This window comes from Ictidomys tridecemlineatus, chromosome 5, assembly GCF_052094955.1.
Source record: "Ictidomys tridecemlineatus isolate mIctTri1 chromosome 5, mIctTri1.hap1, whole genome shotgun sequence".
Classification (NCBI taxonomy): Eukaryota; Metazoa; Chordata; class Mammalia; order Rodentia; family Sciuridae; genus Ictidomys; species Ictidomys tridecemlineatus.
In genome coordinates, this window is record NC_135481.1 from 180637437 (window position 1) to 180661761 (window position 24325).

Consider the following 24325-nt stretch of genomic DNA (forward strand, 5'->3'; position numbering starts at 1 on the left):
CTTAAGGAGACATTGAGAACCAGACGGTTAAATGACTTTTAATCACCAAGGCAACAATCCAGTAACTAGCTATTTCTAGAAATAGCAGAGGAAAATTTATGATCCTGGCATGGCAGGGCAGGAAAGCTCTGTTGCCAAGTTTTTGGTATTGGATAATGTGGGATGTGAAGGGTTTTTTTTTTTTTTAATGACTTTATTCTTAATTTTTGGAATAATGGACCATGTTCTGATCCTTTTTTCTATATACATTAGATGTCATATTACACTAGATGTGTTTTTCTAGGCATTAGCTTGCAGGAGTCTTGGTAGCTGGGGATGGAAAAGCCCAGCCTTATAGAGCGCGCAGACCTGAGTTCAGATCTCAGCCCCCGCCAGCTGTGTAACCCTGGGCATGTTAGCGCTGGCTTCTCGGAGCCCAGCCTCCTTATCCATAACATTGCTCCTCAAAACTTATTTGCAGATCAGTCACCTAGGATCTCACTGAAATGCAGGTTCTGCTTCAGTAAGTCTGGAGTAAGCCCAAAATTGTATTTTTTTTTCCTTTTTCCTTTTCTTTTTCTTTTTCCCGGATAGGGGCTTGCTAAGTTGCCCAAGCTGGCCTTGAACTTGGGATTCTTCAGCCTCCATCTCCCAGGTAGCTGGGATTACAGGCATGCACACTGTGCCCAGGAAAATTCTGTTTCTAACCAGCCCCCAGGGGGTGCCAATGCTGCTGGTCCTGTGTCAGGGAGTGTGAGATAGAATTCTGGTATCCAAGTCTCAGATTTATTGTAGCTTAAGGTAGATGTTTAACAAACGTTAGCTCTCTCCTTCCAACATAGCTGAGAGTCTCTTAGGGTTGGCCTTGATTTAAGAGGTGAATATCTGTTCCCAGCATGTCTTTTCTCTGTCAAAATTCCCAGACAACTGAGGGCATTTTGAAAGCGAAGAGCTGAGGATTAAGCTTTGGAGCGAGAGAGGTTCACACCTGAGTGCCCCTCCTAGATTGGGAGGCTCATCTTAGGGCAGTAAGCCAGAAGAGGAGGCACGGAGGAGGTCTCTGTGAAGACCTCTGTAAGGGGGCTCCGCTGACCTCTCCCATGAGTCCGCGCACAGTCTGGTTCCCCTGCAGTATTTGTTGAGCACTCAGTGGGGCTAGGTAAGGTGTTAGACCCCAGAAGGCGGATGAACCCCTTCAGGCTGCCCTGGAGGCACTCTCTTCTGTGGGGAGACCAGGTGAATCATGCTCATGACACAGTACCCTAGAGGTCCTGGAGGAGGCAGGTGCAGGTCCCAGTTGAAAGCACCGAGGGAAACAGTCCGCATCTCATCTCCTCGGGGAGAGCCCTGGAAACCTTTGCAGAGGAGACTCAAAAGATTGAAAGTGAGTAGGGATTTCCCAAGTGGACATGAAATGGAAGAGCTTACAGGCAGTGGAAACAGTATGGACGAAAGGCACAGCGAATGCAGTGGGACTCTGAGGTGGCAGTATTCCAGGGTTCGAGCGCAAGGCAGTCAGCCACACTGCACAAGATACTGGGCTGAGACTGGGAGGCATGACACGGGAGGAGAGGACCTGGAGCAGGCCGGCCTGAGCAGGCTCTAGGAGCCACAGTGCCACAGCTCCTGCATGTACCCCAAACCTTTAAAATGCAGAGTCGGGAGGGGCTACAGCCACAGACTATTGACCTGCTTGACTGTCATCTGTAGTGCCACGAAATTCATTTTATCTTTTAAGATCTAGTGTGTATTGTGCTGTACTAATCCCAATTTGGGTCTCTTTAAGGCAGATCTCTCATTTTCTTTCCACTTAGAAGTTCATTTGATGGTGTCAGTTACGACGGACACTATAGCATGGATGTCCCTTGAACCTGATCTCCTTCTGGCTCCTGTTTCACCCCCAAGGGCCCCTGTGACCCTCAGTTCCTATCTTAGTTCCTCTCATTGGCATTCTTGCCTCTCTCCAGGACATACCTGGCTCCTTCCAGAATCACAGATGAACTGCCTCTGCAGGTGTCAGAAGTGAGGATCCAGATGCACTTCAGCTGTAATCCTCTGGTGCTTTCTTATTGCAGATCTAGAATAAAACCTAGCCTGGAAGACCCGCCCACTTGGCCTTCTGTCTTCCTTGTGCCTCTGCTGCCCTTTCCAGCCGGCCTGAGCTGTCCCTGTTCCTCCTAGTGCTCCTCTTTCCCACCTCCACACCTCCACTTTCGGTGCTTTCCTTGTCTGATCTACTTTCTTACCTGTTTCTCTGTAGGACCCGCTACTTATTTTTTTGAGATTTTCCCCACTCCTGACCTCCTTGAAAACCGTACTGACTCTCCACCTCCCTCCTGGACTGGCCCCTTCCTTGCACTTCCAGCAGCACCCTAGGGTGCAGTGGTTGTTGGTTTGCTGTTTGTACTTGGCTGTGTGTCCTGCCAAGAAAGGACAAGCCTTATGCTTGGGGGGTAAGAGTCCTTTTTATCTTTTATATCCCTTCAAGTAGCTTCAGAAGGAAAAAAATATACTTTATTATGGAAATTGTCAAAAATATACAGAGGCAGAAAAAATTACATAGTGAACCTTTCAGTGTACTCATTACTTGGCTTGAGGATTAACATTTTGTTAATCCCCTTCCCTTCCTTTTTTCCTAGAATATTTAAGGCATCCCTAGACATGTAATTTTCCCCCATATAGGTTTTTTAATTTACAAAATGAGTGATTGATATGAACGAGAGCCTGGAATTTAGGCATTTTTCTATATTAACATTGAGACCTTTTGGCAGTTCAGCCTCATGCAATTAGATGCCAGAAACAGCTCAGGTCATGGTTTCCCAGCCTTGGCACTATTGACACCCTGTACTGGATAGTTCTTTGTGGAGAGGGGCTATCCTGTGCACTTTCCTCCCCGGAAGCCAGTTGTAAGCCCGCGTCTCCACACACACAGGTCCCAGGTGGAGGCACGCCTTCTGGTTATGGCTGTGCTTATTAGTGTCATGCCAGAGAATAAAGTCTGTTTCTGCTCCCTGTGACATGTCCTGTCTACCAGACAGAGTTTCTGGGAGCTACCAGGGTGACGTCAGAGGCTTCCTAGGAGCAGAAAGAAGTCCCCTGGTCCTTTGGGGAGAGGGAGTGTCCCCTAACAGAGAAGGCAATGTGGCTAGGCTGAGGAGAATTCTAGAATAGTGCCACCAGTAAGGATGCATGCTTCCGGTTTGTAGCCGTGCCCAGCATCTGCCAAAGCTTTCATCACTCCCCATTTTCCAAATATTATGATGAAACTAGCTAGGGAATTCTTCTTGGGAATGCATCTTGGATTCCGCAGTGGTAGAAGGAGGATTTGTGTCACAGAAATTACTTTGAAGTCAGTTTTCACCAGAAAACACCTGTTTTGTATAAAGCAAAGGGACATTGGAGTTTTGTTTTATAGCTTTGTTCAAAATGGGCTCTCCACATATTTCACAGCTCAGCTGGTCAAGCAGCGCCCTGGAAAGGTGGGTGTTAAGGAGCAGTTCACCACGAGAAAAGCAGCTGAGGGCTGTCCTGTGGAGTCAGGTCCGTCACTTCGTGGCTCTTACCAGCTTTGCACACACGGGCAAGGCACATCACCTCTCTGGCCTTATTTTTCCTCATCTGTAAAGTGGAGAGAGCAGTTCCCTGCAAGGGTTGTCACGATCATGAAGAGAGAAAGCCGGGCAGGGATGTAGCTCAGTGGTAGAGCACTTCCCTAGCATGTGCAAGGTCTTAGGTTTGATGCCCAGCTCAGCAAAGGAAATTTTTAAAAAGTGAGAAAGGGTGGGCGAAGCTTCTAGCATGGTAATTCGACACACAACTCCAGGAAAGGTTTTTTCCCCTCTTAAGAAAGACCCATTGGGAAAGACATGTGGATCTCACAGGCTCTTAATGCTAGTTCTTCACTTGTGTCCCTGTGAGATGGAAGACTGGCCTGAAAGAGAACAAGGATGGCAAAGACCTCCGTATATTTGCCAATATATATTGTGGGTTTCATCCTGTTAGTAAAGCGAAGCGTGGCATCGTCTCTCTCAAATGCAGGATGTTTTTAGGACTAATAGGTTCTTTTATCTCCTCCCACGAAAGTTCTCCTCCCTGTTAGAATGGGATCCCAAGGCATTTTTACAACCAAAATGACTCCCTGTTTCCTAGTAGTTTCTGCATGTGAGGATTTCAGAACGGGTTAGTTCCATTTGTCTCAGACCCAAGCTCTGCTGGTACAGCTCTGGAGTCCCTTCCGTTCTTTCATCCCGCCACATGCCTTGCAAAAGGAAGAAGGGTTAAGAAGTCAGACTTCAAGAAATGGAACAGAAGGCCACCTTGGGTCTGTGCGCAGGTTTTCCTCATTTCTGAGGCAATCCGCTGAAGCCCTGGAGCCTGGAGGAAGTGTGTGTGGAACTCAGTGGTTGGTGTGGCCGCGGCAGCTTGAAGGGGACTTTGCTGCTAATGCAGGAAGAATAGGAGGAGGGGACTGGCCATGTGGAGAGCGCCAGGGCAGGTGCTGGATGAGGTGAAGTGGGGCGGAGGTGCTCACGTCATTCTCAGAAGGCCTCTCCCCCCCCAGCTGCGCTCTGTGCAGACAGGCTTCCAGGGAGGGTCACACGACCCCCCTGCTTTGGGGCTGATGATCAGCTCTCCTTCATGGAGGCGAGGCAGGCTGATGCTGGGAAAGTGGGTGGGTGGGAGGGCGGAGAGATACTGGAGAAGGAGAAGATGGGGTCACCCTGCCACCCGTGCCTCGCCTCGGGAGGGAGGCGGATCCAGCCTGAGTGTGTCACGCCCCGACGGCATTCTGGGCTGGTTTCCCACCATCTAGGGCTGTTGGAGAACACACTGAGCTGGCCATTGAAACCAGCTCCACAGAAGAGGAGTCATAGTACAAATATCCAGGCTGCCTCCTTTTAGGATCTAAGGGTTTTTATTTATTTATATATAAAGAGAGAAGATTGGTAACCATATAATGTACTTTTCAAATCCCGAAAGAGCTTCTAGGCCCCAGAGTCAGTTTAATTTAGATGAAATACCCCTAAAAGCGATGGGCTGAACGGAACCAGCCTGACAAACAGCTGTCTTCATCAGAGGACACCACAGGCCTCAGCCAGGGGAGCGGGAAGCTGCCACTGCCCCGTGTAGCTGCTCTGGGGAGTGTTGGTGGGGTACAGAGAACACAAAGGTGCAAAACACTAACAGCAATTTCTGCCATTACAAATTTGAGGGTTAATTTTAAGAAGCTGTGTGTATCCTTCCAGTCTCCGCATGTAATGATGGAAATGTGCTAAGGAGACCCTTGGAGACAGTGCCGGGAAGGAAGAGAATGTGCCTTTGTGCCAACAGTTGCTTCTTGTTCTCAGACTTTCCCCCGCTGAGATGTGTTGCTTCTTGCAGAAAGGAGTGAGTCAGTACCCTCCCCTGAGCCTGGGGGCAACACCTGGACTCTGAGGACTCCCAGTCTCTCCTGTGGCCCCCTGAAACTTGTTGGAAAGGGCCTTAGCAATTTGCTTGTCGGCTAGGAATTGTGGGTGATGGCAAATAAGACGCTAGAATAACAATGGTTAAGCAAAACAAAACACAGGGGTTTATTTCCCTCTCAGGTAAGACAAGTGCAGGGGTCATCAGGGCTGGAGTGGCAGCTTCACAGTGTCTTCAGGCACCCAGCTTCCTTTTGGCTCTCTATTTCCATCCTCACCACAGGGCCAGGGATGCTTCTGAGCTTTTAATGTGCCCCAAGCACCAATAAATGCGCCTGGCTTCTATTTTCGAGATTGCCTTATGGTCCCAGATGACTACTAGAGCTCCGGTTATTGCATCTCTATTCCAAACAGCAGGAATGCAGAAAGGGCAGAGGGAAGGGCAGAAGGGGCCGTGTCCCCTCCTGGAAGACCCAAATATCAGTTCCTTCTAGATCTCTGAAGTCACGTGGTACTACCTAGCAACAAGGGAAGCTGGAGGTTTTTCTGTTTGGTTTTTAAGCTGGTCAGATAATATTAAAATGTGTTCTAGTGCCAAGAAATCAGAGGAGAGCCAGTCTGGTCACTGGCCCTTGATATGTACAGTGTCTCTCGTGCAGAGTTTGGCCAGGCCTCCACTGAGGTCCTGAAGTCACGGGTGCCCCAGTTGTTCTTGGTGGTCCCAAGAACCAGCCCCATCCCCCGTGTCCCCCTGCTGCTGCTGGAGTGGTGGGGTTGGTGTCACTGACAGCACGTATTTTAGGTGCTATGGAAAACAAGGTAGAGAAGTAGGTCGGAATCATTTTCCAAGGAGGTTGCTCTGTGCGCATGTGGCAGGCGGCTGAAGCCACGCAGACTTCTTCAGCCCATCCGAGATGTGGGCCTTCCTGCTATCTGAGCACTCGACCTGCGTGGTCCATACCCTTCCCGCGAGGGCGTGTTGGGTGCCATGCCATCTGGCCTTTCCCTCGGGCTCTCAGGAAAGCGGTCCAGCACGCAGAGGCCTTGCCTGCGCATCGCATCCACTTCTTGCTGCAACACACGTTTCCCACAGTTACAAGGCTGTAAATTTGTTAAGATAGCACTTAAATGCTTTTTAAATCCATAGTGCTGCTGGAACATTCTGAAACGAGAAAAAGGAATCCCATGAGAGTGGCGCACAGGGTGAGTCATCACCGCCGGCACCCAGTGGGTGCTCTGTCAGCGTCGGAGCCTCAGCACAGCTGAGCAGCAAGACTACTAAGCTAATTTTGGCTATATTTCAGGCAAAACAGGTTTCAGTGGGCCTATTTCAATGGAAAAGACATTCAACACTTCAAACAACAGACATATAAAAACTGCTTTTTGGAAAAAATCACCTTCGGGAATCTCATCATTTATATTCCAAGTTCACATCTCTCTTACTTCTTTCTTGCCTTCTCAACATTTTCTTAAGAAAAATCTCAAGCATACAGAAAAGTTGAAGGAACTGTAAAGCAGATACTCATGTGCCCACCACCTAGATCATAACACCAATGTTATGGTTTAGATACAGTTGCAGAGTGAAAACACACAGCTCTCACGGGTGTCATTTAATGGCTTTTGACAAACACGTTGGCTGTCAAGATGTAGAACTTTATACTCCCAGTTCCCTGGTCCCCACCCTAGTCAGATCCCTCCCCCTACCTCTCAGAGGTGACCACCATAACCAGGTTGCCTTACCCAGAACCCAGCTGGACAGGCTTATACATACAGTACAGACTTTTAAAATATATATATTTATTTAGGTATATTTAGTTTTTTAGGCGGACCCATTATTTTGTTTTTATGTGGTGCTGAGGATTGAACCCAGTGCCTCATGCATGCTAGGCGAGCGCGCTACCACTGAGCCACAGCTCCAGACCCATGGTGCATAGTCTTTGGGGGAGGTTTTCACTGGGCATTCTGTGTTTGAGACTTAGCTGCGGTGTATGTAGGTAGTCTGTTCTTTTTATTGCTAAATACATTGAGTAGTTTTCCATTGTTTGAATGTATTTTTCCATTCTTCCTCTTATAGTCTGTTTGAGGGTTTGGACCATCAGGAATGTGAAAATTCTTGTACAAGTCTTTTTGTGATCATGCTTTCTTGACATCTTGGGGGCCAAGAAAAACACCTAGGAGTGGCATCGCTAGGTCACTTGATAGTTGTTCACAGCTTTTGATGACTAGCATCTTGGGGGTGGGGATTACTTGGGATTAAACCCAGGCTCTCTGGCATGTGAGGTGAGTGCTGCACCGCTAACTGACTCTTACTGAGTTTAAGGAGGACCTTATACATTGTCTAGTACTCATCATCCTACAGACAAGGATGTCGAGACCCAGAGAATAGGTGTGAAAGAGACCTCTTCAATCCCATAGAAGGTTTTTCTTAAAGTGCGGACTAGAATCCATTCCACGAACTCCTTGTAGTCTTCTTTATATCATGCCTTCCTTCTTCCCTTGAGAAAGGGGGAAAGGAACTGTTACTCTTTCTGAAAGGTTGTTAACTGTTTCAGTTTTGCTGAGGGTCGTGTAACTATTAGATACACGCAAATGCAATTTGCTGAATTTGCTGTGTTTTGCCGTGTTTCTGTGAGATCTGGGTCTGGTCCTGCTCCTCCTCCAGTGTACATCCCTGTCCCTTTTCTAGAATGATCTTTCTGGAACACAGGTCCAGTCACAGTGCTGCTTCTCCACCCTCTGTCCTGTAGGTCCTTTGGTATGAAGTCCAGATTCCATTCAAGTGGGCAGGGGTCTTGTGTGCTTCTCCTGCCTCACCTCCCATCCCATCACCCCGTCTGCAGCCCACCCTGCAGATTGTCTGCATGGCGCTAAAGCACTCGGACTTCCTCTGGGGCGCCTTCCTCCTTGGTGTCTCTTAGGAACTCCAACTTCTGCAGAATCTGGCTCCTCATGACACTCTCAAGAGTCAATCTTCCTCCTGTCCTTTTTTATCAGGTAATCAGTTATTCCCTTTTTATATGCATGAGCCTCTAAAAGCTAACTTTCACCATGTGTTATGACGTCAGCATTAGTGGAACTCCTGGCACAGGACCAGGAACAGAGATGACCAAGACACTGGCCTGGTCTCCTGAGGAGCGTGGTGGCAGCAGTTTGGGTACAGCACAGCAGGCACACAGACAGGGAGCCTTCGTGAGAGTCCACCTCCCGTGTCCTTCCAGGCAGGAAGTAATTTGAAAGATTCATCACATTCACTGTGTCATGATTTTGTTTGCATTACTAGTGAGGTTGAATGCCGCCCCGACACACACACTGCTGTCCCATACTCCTGTTGGAAATTCTTTTAATTCTTGAGGAAAATGATCAAGATTTATTATTTACTGAGAGGGGACTTCCTTTCTCTGACTGAGTCTCTTGTTTCTTGTCTGTAAAATGGGGAGGCTGATGAAATGTGATCCACAGGATCGTTGTGAGAATTCAGCACATGCAGGCACACGGAGGGTCTGCAGTAAGTGTTGTCTCTGCAAGTCCTGGTCCCTCATCCACTGCTTGCCACATAGTGGATGTTCAGGAAGTGTTTGTGAAGAACAGGAACCCATGTATTTTGTGTATGTGTTAAAGGGGGCTATATATAGGTACTCACACAGTCCCATCTGTCTTGAGAAGAACGTTGGATCTGACTTGCATCAATATTCAGCTAGAGTGGCTGAGCACACACGCATGACTCTTCTTGGGTTGCCACATCCCCTGCTAGGCAGATGTCCATTATCATGAAATATAAAAAGAGAAAAAATAATAATAAAGGCAGAGGAGTGTAATGTTATGGCTTGATTTGACAGGGCCTCCTGCTTCGTCAGCTGCCAGGGCTGGGCATGGAACAGATTAATCTGTATTCCAGCCGCCGCCACTGAAGTCAAGATCGATCTAATTAGGGTATTTTAAACATCCTGTTTGCATCTCTAGTCTTACAGAAACCAGGATGTCTGTCCATCTGGGGAGTTGGAGGGAGCTGGGCAGTGAGGTTCTGCAGTAAAGAGAGACTGTTGGAATCTTAGAAGTGCGAACACTGCTGTATGATTTCCTTAAAACAAAAGAGCTAATAGCCTTGGATGTTGCACGGAAACAAAGGTAGCTCTGCGGTATGGCCTTGAATTTTAAATGGCCCTGCAAGATCCTGCCGAGATATGGGTCTGATGAGTGAAGTACAAGGACCATTTCCATCCTAAGAATAGAAATCTGGCTGACCCATGCACGTCTCTCTTTAACCATTTGGGCTACTGGAACCAGGTACGGGCTCTGAGGCTGGCTGAGCAGAACAAGAAGCCAGGCTCGGCCGTAGTCAGATGCCAGGCCGTCAGGATGGTGTTGGTCTGCCTTCATGGCCCATCATTCAGAGTATCTAGTCTGCCCCCGCCTTGTGACCTCTCATCCTTCCCTTTCCTGCCATGCGATGTCTGCCCAGCTCTTTGTCCAGATCTGTGCTCTCTGTTTGGTAGCTTTGCCTCGTGTTTACTTTTTATTTTTTAACAACTTTGAGATGTCAGTGTTTAAGAATGTTATATATTGGGGCTGGGTATACAGATCAGTTGGTAGAGTGCACAAGGCCCTGGGTTCAATCCCCAGCACCACACACAGAAAAGGAGTGTTACATATTTAAAGTATATGGTTTGATATTTTAATATAGGTAAACGTTATAAAGTGGTCACTATGTCAGACTATTTAACACACGTCAATCACCACGCAGGTACCATTTTCTGCCATGTAATTTATGTGTAATAGACCACACAAGAGCCTCAAGGGCAGAATCCATGTCTGGCGACCTCTGCTCCCAGACACAGTGCCTTGCAGTGCCTGTATTATGAACAAACGAGCAACTCCGGTGCCCGTGGTGCCAGGCCTCTCCTGCGGCCCAGCTCTACTGTAGCACCTCGTCTTCCTCCTGGTGACCTCAGGCTCCCTGCCCACCAGACTGAAATGTCAGCAGGTTCTGAAGCTAGAGTCCCTCTCTTGGTGCAGAAGGATGAGGAAGTCAGGTTTAGGAACTATCACTGTGCAGTTGTCCCCTTCTTCTCTGCCTCCCCCACCCCACCCCACCCCCATCATATTGATATAAACAGCACTCCATTCATCCCAACTTTGGAAACATGATCCAGGCTTGTGGTAAGAGAAGTAAATGTGTCTACAGGATCCAAACTCCTGGCCTCTGTCTCCCAGCTGCATCTCTGAGCAGGTGAAGCTGCACGCTCATGGCCACTCGCTTGCCAGAGGACACACCAGCTCTGCCTCTTCCCAGAAGTCTGGAAAATGTTTTCCTTTAGTCTCAGTTCTGACCCCTTTCCTCGGGTCTGTCGAGTCACTCCTCCCTGTCCCTCTTTCCTACACAGTTGAATGCTGTGCATATGTGCCATGTCCCCTTCCTGTCGGTTAGTTATGTGCTCTGCTGAGGTGGCTATTTCTCAGCCCTTCCTAAGTGGACCATCTCGCCTCTCCAGTCCCAGTTCTCGCCTGGTGTAGAGAGGGAGCTGAGAATTTTGTGTCGGGAATTACTGGTAAACGGACCACTCCATGCCCTGTGATTGTCCTGAGGTTACACAGCTCAAAAAGCAGCAGCTATTTTTCATTTCCTCTATAGATCACGTGCTGCATTTTCAGCTCTTGCAGCAAGACCAAAAGGTAAATGATCATCGTGGCCAAGTACATTTATTTTTATTAAAAGGTAGGACCATCACTGCGTAGATGTGCTGTGTCCTTCAGCCCAGTAGTAAATAGCCCTAACCACCTCGGGCTGTCTGCCGGTCTCCCACAATCTTGTATTATTTGGCTTTATAGGCAGCCACGCGCCAGCACTTTATTTTAATTTACTGTCAGATTAAAGAGTCTGAGTGAAGTTGGCCTTGCTCCATTTTAGGGTTAGAACAAATCTTGAGTTATAGAAAATAGCCGAACCAGCCGAGGAAGTCAAGCGATGTGGTACCTGCTTTTCTTAGCAGGGCGAGTGGTTGACCCTGGCCCACTGAAACATGCCTGTGGTCAGGACGCCATATGGAAGGAGGTGGCTGGTCCTGGCAGGTGTGGAGGTGAGAGACTCTCTCATGCTGCCCTTGATGGCTGCAGCAGATCTCAGACTACCGTCTGCTGAATGCTGTGGGTGCACATATCTCACTCGAAACCCTGGGTTCCGTCGAGGGGCAGGATGGTCCCATTTTACAAACAAGGAGGTGGACTCGGCACCACCCCAAGGTCCGCCAGCCAGTACGCGCCAGAGACAAGACTTGAATTCATGCCTGGCTGAGCCTAAAGTTCACAGAAGGTTGAATCTTCCCTGTTGTCACATCTGGAGCAGATCCAGGAGGAAGTTCCCTCAGTGTCGGTGTGTCTTCTTCAGCAGGGGACCTGAGAGGCCCACTTGTGAGCAGTCCCGCTGGGATTTGGACCATGCTCATTTGTAAGAGTAAGAGGGCGAGACGCTAATCCTTAGCACACACTGTGCATCTGGTTGAGTCACTGCCACCGTCTGGCTGTGCCGTTCTGGAGAGACCTGGTCTGGGTGTAATACATCAAGGGTTCGCTGCTGGGGAGACATCCCTGAGACGCGAGAGCCCTGGGAAAGCATGTTACACGTGTTTTTAGAGGCATAGCTCACAGCAGCGCTCATCAGATCCTCAACATTGTCTGTCACGACTTGAGGGGAAAAAATGAAGATTTTAGATTCGCAGCCCCACAGAGGTGCTTTTAACCCGAGGCAGATCGCATGCCTGCCCAAGGCCCTTGTTGCCATATTCAGAACCCCAGAGGAGGTGGCCAAGGAGCCTGACTCCCTTCTGGCTCTGAAAATTGGGAGACTCTCAACTGCCCCAGTCCCCTTGCTCTACACAGGCTAACCTGTCGCAGGCCACCCTCGAGGCCCCGAGGAGACTGGAGCCAGTCGACAGGTAGGCCAGAGCCACCGTCAGGTAATAAGGGTCAGTAACTGCTGGGGCAGGCAGGGACAGTTACGGCTTTCTAACGCCACCACGCCACCCTGACTGGCAGGTTGGAAGTAGACTTGCCTTGCCCTCTGTGGAGCTGCGGGTTCAGGGGTGTGTTTTCTCCTCCAATGGGCCCTGCCTGGAGCTCCTTCTCTGCTGTGGCGCTCCCCCTCCTCCTCTGCATTGACAGCTCCATGGCCATCCTTCACCTCCATTTTATCCTGTCGAGATGACAGAGCAGCTGAGCAGAGCTGGCCAGCAGATAAACCTGTTATCTCCTCTGCTCCCTGGGCCAGCAGCTCTCCCCATCTCCTTGGTGCATGAAAAATTGACACCACCTTGGGCTGAAATCTGTTCTTAGGGAAGCTACATTTATTAGTAGCTAATGAAACTCTGTATGTGCGAATATGTGTAAAACTTGGGGTGGCTGGAGTGCTTCCCTACCTGGCGTCCAGTCGGAGAGGTAGAAGGAACAGAGGTAGCTGAGGTCTCCCGAAACCGACAACCAGTCCTTCACTTAAAATCCCCGACAAGTAAATGTCATTTGTTCTTAGTACACCACCACCGTCCATCAGCAGATCTCCTGCCCTAGGCTGGGATGAGCTGTGGAAATGCACATTGAAAGGATCTGGGTGTCAGAAACAGCAATTCTTTATATATTATATTTGCCTCTTTGAAAAGTACAGCTCCTGATACCCCTCCTCTGCGCCATCAGCACCACCCCCTTTTTGAAGTATATAAAGAACGTTCTTGGAACTTTCTCATCCATCTTAATCAGCAAGATTAAAAGGGAAAATTATTGCAAAGTTCTGGTTCAGTATTTGTGGAACTGCCTGAAATCCAAAGTCTCTTCTTTATTTAGACTCTGGGAGAAATCGCTTCTGGAAAGACTAATTTAGTAAAATAGAGGAGTTGTTATTCATGTCTTACTCCATATGGCCTTTTGCTTCGTTTTATTCTCATTAAAACTGTTGATTTTTTTTTTTAATCCACATTCACTTCGTGCCTGTCTTTTGGGCACACTGAGCCCCACATGAGACGTGTTTTCAGGCTTTGCTGGTTTAATTTCTGATCTCTTTTATCTTGCTTCTTTAACAGTGTTGATTATTGCCTTTTATAAGTGGGAAACATTTAACATGGTAGGAAAAGCTAACAGTTTGGAGACAGACAACTTGGATTCAAATCTAAGTTCCCACCACTTACTCAAGCGTGTGAGGAAGTCAGTCAGCCTCTCTGAGGCTCACATTCCACATTCATAAAATGAAGCTGAGAATGGCATCTTTCTTGAAGCTTAATTGTCAGAATTCAATAAAAAATGTACATACAGATTCAAATAGGCCTACTCTGAGAGATAAATGATAAATGTGTTGACACTTATTATCATACACTACCTACTTTAAACAGGATGTTTTCCCCCCTTTTTGTCTGGGCTGAGGCTCAAACCCAGGGCCCCAAACTTGCTAGGCAAGTGCTCTAGCACTAAGCTGTACTCCCAAACCCTCTATCAGCAATTTGAAGCACTTATAGAAAAACAATGTGGTGGTACTGCATCTTAGCTTTGATTAAGAATTTGCCAAAAAAAAATGGAAAATTAGGGAGAACATTTGCAATATATGTGGAAAAAAATACATTCTTAATTTACAAAGAGCTCATAGTGTTGTGGGGCAGGTTGCTCAGAAAACACACCAAGTCCCAGTTTTGTCCAAGTGGAAGAGTCTTTATTTAGCCAGCTAGAGACTGCTCCCCACAGGACCCATAACTGTCTCTGCCAGGAAAAGCCCTGAGCCTGAGCATTTAGGATATTTATACAAAAACCACATCCAGATTGACGCAGCTGCAAGCAAGCAGGCACAGAAGCTGGACTGGGCAGTTAGCGAGACAATGCAATGGGTACGTTGGTATTTCCCACGGGACTCTCCAGGTTGGCATGGCATCGAGCAAGCAGAAGGGAAGGGGGTCAAAATGACCCTAGTTCAATACAAGTTAGAGAATGGTTACTAACGTCTGGACAGTCAATCTCTGACAAAGTAGATTGCCCAAGAAAAATGGAAACCAAAGAGAACAATTTTGTACTGTATCAGAATTGCTGTTTTGCGTTGTCAAGTATGTTATGCTAGGTAACTGTTAATGGGTACAGAGGCGGGGCTTTCCCACTGGAGAAGCATTTCTTACATGATATGGAGTCTTAGGGTAAAATGGCGTCTGTTTGGTAATTGCCCATATAGCCTGGCCCATAACAATAGAAATCAAAATTAGACAAAGGATAAGTTTATGGGGAAAAGCAACACAGATGGAACATAGTGGAACCCAGTGTGATGGTACTTACCTGTAATCTCAGAGACTCAGGAGGCTGAGGCAGGAGGATCTCAGGTTTGAGGTCAGCAAGTTTGAAGTCAGCCTCAGCAACTTAGTGAGGACCCATAACTGTCTCTGAAGGAAGAGAGACCTCATTTTAAGTGAGGTCTCAAAATTTCAAAGGGACTGGGATATGGCTCAGTGGTTAAGCCTGGGTTGAGCCCTGGGTTCAATCCCCCATACCTCCCACCCCCAACAAAGAAACAAAAAATAGCATAATGGTTAATTTTATGGGTTAACTGGGCAAAGGGATGCCCAAATGGCTGGTAAACCATTATTTCTAGTGTGTCTGTGAAGGTGTTTCTGGAAGAGACTGGCATTTTAATCAGCTGGCTGAGTAAAGAAGATTGCCCTCACCCAGTCTGTTGAGGGGCCCAAATAGGACCATGGAGAAAGCAGGGCAAATTTGTTTTCTTATCTGGGACAGCATCTTTCCCTGCACTCAGACACCAGTGCTATACTCAGACCTTCATATCAGACAGGCACTCACACCCCTGGCCTTGGATCCTGGACGGGACCTGGTTCCCTGGCTTTCCTGGGCCTTCAGCTGCAGACAGCAGACTGTAGGACTCGCCAGGCTCCACAGTCTCACAATCCCTCATAACAGATCTCTCTGTCTACACATCATACTTGCTTGCTCTCTGTGTCCAGAGAACCTACTGCTGTGCGTAGCAGAAAGAGTGCTGAGTTTTTTCATGACAAGAAGAAAACTTGCTAATCATAAGTATCTCATTTCCATCCACCTCATCCTCACAGTTCCTCCTGGGTCATATGCAGTTTGATTGGGGACGTGGGTAAACAGATACTCATATATACTGAGAGCAAAAGTGTAATTGATACAGTCTTTTTGGAAGACAATTTATCAGTGAGTTTTGTTGTTTTGTTTTGTTTTGTTTTTATACTGGGGATTGAACCCAGGGGCGCTTTCACCCCCAAGCAACTTCCCCAGCCCTTTTTATATTTTAGTTTGAGACAGGGTCTCGCTGAGTTGCTTAGAGCCTCACTAAGTTGCTGAGGCTGGCTTTGAACTCATGCTCCTCCTGCCCCAGCCCCCCAGCCGCTGGGATTACAGGAATTGTCAGTGAGTTTTAACAATCTAAATGCAAATTCCTTTTCATCGCTAATTCTACTAGTAGGAATATGCTCTAAGAACAAGCGTGCAAAAGCATACCAAAGCTTGTAAACAGTAGTGTTTCTAGTAGGAAGACAGACAGCCCCAGACTGGAAATGAAGTACATTTTGTGTGTTTGGTTTGCTTTTGTTTTGGGGGTTTAGTTTGTTTGTTTGTTTGTTTGTTTGTTTGTATAGTTTAATTTCTACCCTGTGCACCCATTGCTTTTCTTGTAAATCCCAGTGGTAGAGGATGAGGGAATCAGTAATAAAGCAATGAAAGGAACTCCTGTCTTGTGGTTCAGTGTAAATTCATCTTTGAGCTTCCCGATAGCCCAGGCAAAGAGGGAACCTTGATAATCAGATACAAAAAAAAAATCATCAGAAGAGAGAAACATTTTCCTGATGTTGATCTCAAAAAGGACTGTAGCTGCTAAGGAGATTGGTCTAAAGGCCATCTGATCTTGTCCCTCCCGGGCCAGCAGAAAATGCACTGAAGGGTCCTTACCACCTTCTCTGTGATCCAGATTGTGCCCACCTCCTGTCCTCCCGTGTCTCCCACGTGTGTGTGACACTCAGGCCAATGATGGCCTTTGTGGTGATCACTCCTTCTGCTCTACCTGGTTCTTGGCTGCGGCTTCTTTTGTTGCCCCCAGTGGGGGTCCTCCTAGGGCCTAGGGCCCTCCTCTGTGCTCCCACAAGCCCCCGGGGCCTACTTCAGTGATGGAACTTGTCACACAGCACTAAATTGTTTTGTTCTCTCCACTACACAAGGTTAGGGGTACTTGTTGTTTGGGCCCCAGCACCCATCTCCTAGGCACAGAAGCAACTGTCAGTGAGCGCGTCTGTGGAATCGAGCCCATCTCTTCCACCAGTTGGCCGAGTGGACAAGCCACCTCACTCTGGGCCTCCGTTTCTCCATCCATACAATGAAAAAAGTGGCTCAGATAAATCTCCGAGAACTCTGGCTCTTTCTTTTCCCCTCTGTGGTTGTCAGGTTGTTTCCCTCTCTGTCTCTCTCTCTGTCACACACACACTCACACACACTCTCGCACGGAGGTTGTTACCAGCTGTCATGCTAAGTAATTCCAAAGTTTCAGAACTGAGCTTGTTAGAATCCCTGCTTCATTATGGCCTGCCTCACACCTGTTCACAGCCCCAGGGCGTGGAGCGGCCCAGCTGGCTTGGACCAGGACTGCAGAACTGGTGACCCGTCTTCTGGGCGTGCCTAGAGGTCAGAGCGACCTCGCCTCTTACCCTCCTTCTCAGGTGATCTGGAACTCCCTGGCCTGCTGTCCTCCCCGGCGTTCCTGGTGCTCCTTGCCTTCCTGTTGGGGTGGGTCCTGTCCCCTCCACTTCCCATCTTACCCCTGCTCCCCTGAGGTCAGTTACAGCAGCTGAGGTCACACCCCGCAGTCCCAGCTTTTCAGAGAGTTGAATGAAAGATGCTAGAGGTGAATCTGGGATCTTTTTTTTTAATATATACTTTCATTTTATTTATTTATTTATTTTTATGCGGTGCTAAGGATCAGACCCAGGGCCTGGCCCGTGCTAGACAAGTGCTCTACCTCTGAGCCACCACCCCAACCCCGAACCAGGGGTTTTGAGAAGGTATATAATACCTCTATGCATTTTAAGAAAAACATTGTATTTTTAATACTTAAAAAATTGAATCTATCAATTAAAAATTGAAACTGATAGCTCCTCAGGAAAAAGGCACCCAGTTACTCTCAAATGCAAATACCCTTGAAGGATCATTTTATTTTTTTTAAAGAGAGAGTGAGAGAGGAGAGAGAGAGAGAGAATTTTTAATATTTATTTTTTAGTTTTTGGCGGACACAACATCTTTGTTGGTATGTGGTGCTGAGGATCGAACCCGGGCCGCACGCATGCCAGGCGAGCGCGCTACCGCTTGAGCCACATCCCCAGCCCCGAAGGATCATTTTCTACTGAAGGTTCTGAAAACATACTAGTAAAACAAAGGTAATATTCTCCTGAATTTAGGATAGATACTGTATACAGAAGTGGGGAAGCCATTTGGAAGATATCCAGAAGTCAAGAGTAGTCTGTCTGGCCCTGCTACCGAAAATTTACATTGAGAGCCTGCTTTCTTACCATTCATTCAGCGGGTTTTTTCTCAGCTCCTGCGAGGTGCCAGACATTGTTTGAGAACTGTGGATGTAGCAGTAAACAAAGCAGGCTGAGACCCCTCCTGTGTGGAACTTGCTTCTAATTGAAGGGAGGTGGTGAGCAGGGTGAGGCAGTAAGTACACACCTTGAGAAGGTGAGGCAGGCTGGAAAGTAAAGCAGGTGAGGCGGAAGGGCAGCCAGTGCTGGGCAGAGCCTCGCGAGACAGGGGGGCCTAAGACAGGTGGTCGAGGAGTGGGCCCAGAGGGTGGGGGGCCTTCCAGGCAGAGAAGACAGCAGCCTGCTGGGGGTTTACCCAGATTTGACTGGGTTTTAACTGAAGACTCATCTGGCTGCTCTGGCGATGGGGCCAAAGGGGGCAAGGGCGGAAGGCGAGAGACTCTAGGAGGCTCCTGACCATCCCGAGAGCAAGAGATGAGGGGCTGGGGGTCAGAGTAGCAGTGGCAGCGATGGCGAACGAGCTGGAATTCTGGGTATAATCTGCCAAGGTTTTCCCTCAAGGACATGACCGTGTGGGGCTTGGGCAGTGGGAGAGCCTGGTTGCCATTAACTGGAGGGAGAAGACAGGGGAGCAGGTTCGTGAGGAACTAGCTTTGGGACCGTAAGTGGAAGGACCTGCTCGATGGCCAGGGGGAGCGAGTGAGGGGTCAGAGGCCAGCCTGACCTCCAGGCCCCGCTCGAGCCTCCCTGTGGGACCAGATGAGATCACCAGGAGGCGACTGTAAATGAAGAGAGACACTGAGGCCCAGGGAATGCCAGTGCTCAGAGGCTGGGGAACCAGGAGGCAGGGAGGCTTATGGTGCAAGTGTGGAAAAGCCACAGGAGTGCAGAGGGACACCTCCGCAGCTGGGGAGGAGGGAGCGCTTCCTCGGGCCTCCCTTGATAGTCAAGAGGCTCTCGGGGCGCGCGGGGAGCTTGGGCACGTGAGGATGCTCTGCAGTCTTCAAATAGAATCTGTTGTTGCACTCCGAGTGTTTATTTCAAAACAAGCTGCACCATTTCTCCTTGAGTAGACTCCTTTTCAAGGTCACTGTTGAAGGATTTTTTAAAATTCTTTTTAAAGAAGGGGTCTCTGCGTGACTGAAGCCTACTCTATCCCCTTCGATGGCCCCTTTTCTCTGGGTAGAAAAGCGTTTCATGAGGGAGCCACCGGGGTGCGTGGACTCGCTGGGTACTGGGGGGGCACTGGCTCCAGGCCCTCACAGCCCAGCCACCTCACGCGGGAAGTGAGGGTTTTAGCTGCATCAGAATGCAGGTGATCATATGGGGACCCTATCGTATTTCTTATTTAATTGGGGGGCATTTACTCGGGAAAGTGATAAGGAAATTTGAGAATTCTGTGGAACATTTCTTATTCGTGATTTGCTCGTGTCATGGCTGGTATTCATATTCTGTTCACAGGTTATTTCTGTAAGTGGGGGATTAGTTTAAGGTTCTGTTGTGGACAATAAAAATCAGTTAATTCCAGGCAGGGTTGAGATTCTTTCTGAGCTTTGATTCACTTGTGAAGTCGTCCTTGAGGATATCATCCCTCTTGACGATGTGTCTTGTGCGGGGAGTGCAGATCAGTTCAGTTTTCCAATGACACAGTCGAGGTTCTTGTCTTATTAATCAATAGCCGCAGTCAGAGAAGGCCTACTTATTCCTCCTTCAATAGAACCAGGCCAGGCTTGAAGAGAGGTAATAATCACTGCTCTGATCTCAGCATGTTCTCTTTTCTCCTTCCCAACCCAGAGCATGTCTGTTCGATCCTGGCTTCCCTCCTGCGCAACCTGAGAGGGCAGCAGCGAACCCGGCTTCTGAACAAGTTCACCGAGAACGACAGTGAGAAGGTGAGTGACTGGGACTGTGAGGGTGGCAGAGCGCTGGCCTGGGTAGAGGGCTCCCCAGCTAACGTGACCCCTTCCATGGGTCACATTTCTTGTGTCTCAAAGCACTCCTGAGGGAGGGGTGGTAACCTGAGAGTGAGAGCAGGGAGTGAGTTTGGGTTGGGGTGGGCCGGGGCGGGGCTGGGCATAGGGCACAGCAGAGTGGTCAGCAGCGTGGGCTTTGGTTCAGAGGCCTGGAGTTGAGCCTGGTTTTTCTGCTTTCGAGATCTGAGCCACTCTGAACCTCACTTCCCCTGGCTTTAAAATGGAGCCCGTGGTTCCCGTCTGAAGAGTCAGTGGGAGGTGAACTAGATGAAAACAGGGTCTTGACAAGGGCCCGCCCTGGTGGGCTGTAGAAGCTGGCAGTGATCACTCAGTCAGACGTGCTTAGGTGGATATTCTATGTTGTTGTCACTCCTGCGAAACCTAGAGATTCTAACCACCCCGTGAGCTGCTGTTTGTGGAGTGCCGCTGCAGAGAAGGTAGCCGAGTCTACATTCCTGCATCAGGTAATGCTCTGTTCATCCTGGATGGACGTGCACATTTTTAGGTAGGGAAGTTGAAGCTTAGAGACATCATATGACTTGCCCGAGATCACACCACTGAATAGTAGATCTGGGACTTGACCCCAGGCTCCTGAGTGCAAAAAGCCTGCGTATTTTATTGCTCTGTATGTAAGAAGGCAATTCCAGGTGAGTAAAGGATCAAAGGCCCCTTTTAACATGCAGTTGCTTTCCTGCCACAGTAAGGCTGAAATGTTTTCCTCCCTGGGAGAGAGGTCTAGGACGGTCTCTCTGAGCCCACCTCTGGCCATTTTGCTGCCCTTACTAGCATGGCAAAAAACCATCGGTTTAGAACAAAGAACATTTTAACAGTCTCGTGCGTTGTGACATTTAACATCTGTGCTCCTGTTTCCTCGCCTTTAAAATGAGGGTTGCTCTTCAGCTCTTCTGCTACCTTATGAAGTTTTTTAATGGTTTTAGAAAATAATGGATGTGGAAATAATCTGTAAACTGAAGTACACAAAGTCTTCAGGTCATCATTGTTAGCTGCGGAGCGTTTGGGCACCGTCTCCCTGGACAATCTAAGGCCATATTGGAGAACATCTCCAACTGACCAATATCAGCCCCTCCAAAAATAAATGCCATGTTGTCAGGAGCTGTGGTGACAGATTAGAAGTCTGGGCTGCTTCGCTGCACCCCTTCGGTTGTTTGGAAGTCTTGGGGGAAAATGAAACTTCTTCAAACCCAGGGAGTATTCCTTAGGTCATGCTTGAAGCATGACTTTGCTCAGCCTAAAACTGATATTTAGGTTATTCCTTTGCCAAAGTCAGGGCCTGTTTTCAAGTTGCTGAAGAAGTTTTTCTAGCACTGACTCAAAAGCAACTAAGGAGATTTTACTCAGACATTTTTTTTTTTTTTTTTTTTTTTAAGATCAGCTCTGGGGCAGAATCTGAACATGAAAGCTTTCAGTTTGAAAAAAGGAATTTCTGTAAAGTTCTAAGTGAATATCAAGTATATAACTTCAAGCGCCTTCTCTTTGCAAGAAGAGACATGAATTTTTACTTATTTATTTGTTGTTAACAACTCACCCACCTGGGAGTCCTGGGGGGGCGGGGTTGGGAGAGCGCAGTCTCCTTCGGGAGTGGACCATGTGGCTTTGTTCCCCTGGCTCTTCCTCATTCTGCTGTCTCCCTAAGCAGAGCTCATCTCCATGTCAGAAGTGGCAGCGTGCCCCCATGCAAGCGGTGGCGCAGGATGAGAGGAGCCCCACCGTCCTCTCACCATGGTGTTCGCTTTCCTTCTACTCCTGCCTGTGAATCTCTCTTTCAGGTTGACAGACTAATGGAGCTGCATTTTAAATATCTGGGTGCAATGCAGGTGGCTGACAAGAAGATTGAAGGAGAAAAACATGTACGTATCCCGCCTGCCTTGGCCAGCTATTGACCAACCCTCCATTCGGTCCCTGTGTACCTCCCCTGTCTGCCGTGTGCCACGTGAGGTGTTGTAAGAGCAAAGCAGAGGACAGTCTGCCAGCGGGTAGAACTACTGTCCCAACAGAGTGACAAGCTTTCAGGTCTGCCCTGGACGCGGGAGGGTAACACAAGCACCCCAGACAGGAGCTTCTCTCAGAAAGTCTGGCTGGAGCAGAGCTGAGTCTGGGTGCCGTTGGCAGAGTTGTCTTGGTGCCCGGGCTTGCCAGCCACCGTGACCTGGAGGGAGGCAGTCTCAGGAAGGGAGGTCTCAGGAGGTGATCCCGGACTGGAAAGTGGGAAGGGAGCTGAGAGCTTACCCAATCCAGTCCCCCTTTTACAGATGGAAAACCAGAGAGCTAGGGAAGGGGGTCCCAGGTGCACCACAGCCGAGCCCAACCCAGGGGTCAGCACGACCTGGTTTTCTTTCCCTAGTGCTCACAGAGGGAGTGACACCGCCAGGTTGTTTCTGGAGGGGCTGTTCTTCCATGTGACTTTCCTGCCTTCTGTATTTTCCACCAGCTTCCATTCCATCCCCTGCCATCTCTGGCCTCTGCACTTCTTAATCAGGCCAAGTTTTCATGTCTGCTGTGCAGTGCCCAATTTGCATGCTGTCCCCAACAAGACACCCCTCAGTCTTTGGTCACATTACAACATGATCCCTTTCTTGCTTTTTTCCCAGCCTGTAGGAGACCTTGTTTTCTTGTGATCTTTATTCCCAGGAGCGCCCCCTTCTTTTCCCAATGTTCTTGCCTTAAAAACACATTTGAGGCTCTTCCTGGTCGGAGAGCCCCTTTCAGCATCACCGTCCCCAGCTGTGCAGATGCCCCTGTGCCCTGGGCATTGTGCTGACACCTACTCCCCCCCAGCTGTGTGCAGGCCAGGGTGCCAGACTAGAGCTGGGGAGGCGCCTGCCCCCCCCAGCCCCCCCGTTTCACCAGTAGACAGCAACTGTGTTTCCGTGCTGGTGATTTCCCTGTGATCTCTAAACCTAGTAAGTGCTCAGATGTTTGCTGATTGATTGGATTGATCGGCTGGGACTTTCTTCTTTTACACAGTGAGACCACTGCAAGATAAAAGGCAGAGTCTCTAAAGCCTGAGCTGGACTTGAGAGACCAGCATGTTCCACACACGGCTCTTTAATTCCACACCCCCACCCTCTTTGTTTTGTTCTTTGATTACCTTTCCTTTGCCATCTTTTCTTCCCTGTCCAGTAACTCGTCTATCCAGGGCACCAAGCAAGAGTAGGATGTCCTTTCTCTTTGTTCAAACAATAATCAGGAACAAATTTAAATTCCCCTGGACTTGTACAAGGAAATAGCCACCAGACCACTGGAACTTCAGCCCTGACAGGATCCATGATGGAATCTGTAGGAGCAGAATTTGAGAAGCCTGAGGAGGAGCACCTGGGAGGAAGGTGACTCCATCTTGAAGTCACTGCCAGTCACAGCTGTCACTCTTCATTGTCACACGGCCTCGGTTTCTTAGCTATGAAGTGATACTAGCCACAGGCTCTTAGGTCCCCTCAGGCTTGATCTTTTCCTTAGATTCAGTTGAACATCCTTTAACAGTGGTTTGAGAAACACAATGAGGAGTGGTGAGTGACTGGGCAGTAGCAACCGTGAGGGCAGCACACTCAGGAGTCAGAGAGCCCAGGGCTTAGGGCCAGCTCTGCCGCTGCCTCCTCATGCAGAGCTCTTGGCCAGGTGAGCTGGCCTCTGCCAGCTTTGGTTTTCCTGTCTGTTAAATGGGGATAACAACTTCCTTGCCATTATTGTGAGGGCTAGATGTGAAGTATATAAGACACCTGACTCAATAAGTAGAGGCTGCTGATCCTGGTAGATTTTCTAGCTTCCATTGCAGTTCTTGTATAGCCTTCTAAATAAGCCAGGCCTTCCTCTCCCCAAGCACATCCCCCTTGTCAGATGTCCCAGAAGGAGCCGCCCAGAGGAACAGAACGTTGCACCATCGAGTGCTCTGTTTGAGGGAAGCATAGACATGTTCTGTTTTTCTGGGCTTGGGCTTTTGCTTTTGCGTGGCTGGGGGTGGACTCAGGGTCTGGCTAGTCAAGCACTCTACCGCCGAGCTGCATGGACATATTGAGGGAGAGCGAGTCAGCAGTTGGACCTCAGGGAGCAGCTTGCAGGTCGCTGTTGGGAAAGCTGGCCTGCTTCCTGCAGGATTATCTATTATCATCACTGAAGAGGGCATGAAATTGATTAGCACTGATGGAGGGTGAGCACGCAGCCGCTCCCAGCATCACAGAGCTGCCGTGTGCCACAGGCACTGGCCCTGCCGTTCCCTGACAAACATCTGTCTCCTTGATGCCAAGGCCGTTTTGCTGGGCACTGGCAAACATTCCAAGGCCATTAGTGCTCAGCAGCCACCGTGCTGCTCAGGAGCCGGGCGGGCGGGCGGAGGAGGGAAGCCTTTGTGAGCAGGTTGCTGCCAGCCTCGGGCTCCACCTGGCCAAGGATGCCCCTGCACAGGGGTAAGGGGCTTAGAGCAGCATGGCCTCCCTCT

General features: G+C 48.8%; 1 protein-coding gene across 2 annotated transcripts in view; it reads left to right on the forward strand.

Annotated features, from left to right (window-relative positions):
• Ctnnbl1 (catenin beta like 1) overlaps positions 1-24325 on the forward strand; it is a 154374-nt gene that overhangs the window by 108434 nt on the left and 21615 nt on the right. The window contains exons 12-13 of one of the 2 annotated variants that reach the window (XM_005329851.4): positions 19697-19794; positions 21663-21743. In XM_005329851.4, the coding sequence (XP_005329908.1) occupies positions 19697-19794; positions 21663-21743 (179 nt within the window). The remainder of the gene's footprint in view (positions 1-19696; positions 19795-21662; positions 21744-24325) is intronic. The other variant, XM_078051765.1, reaches the window with a different exon arrangement.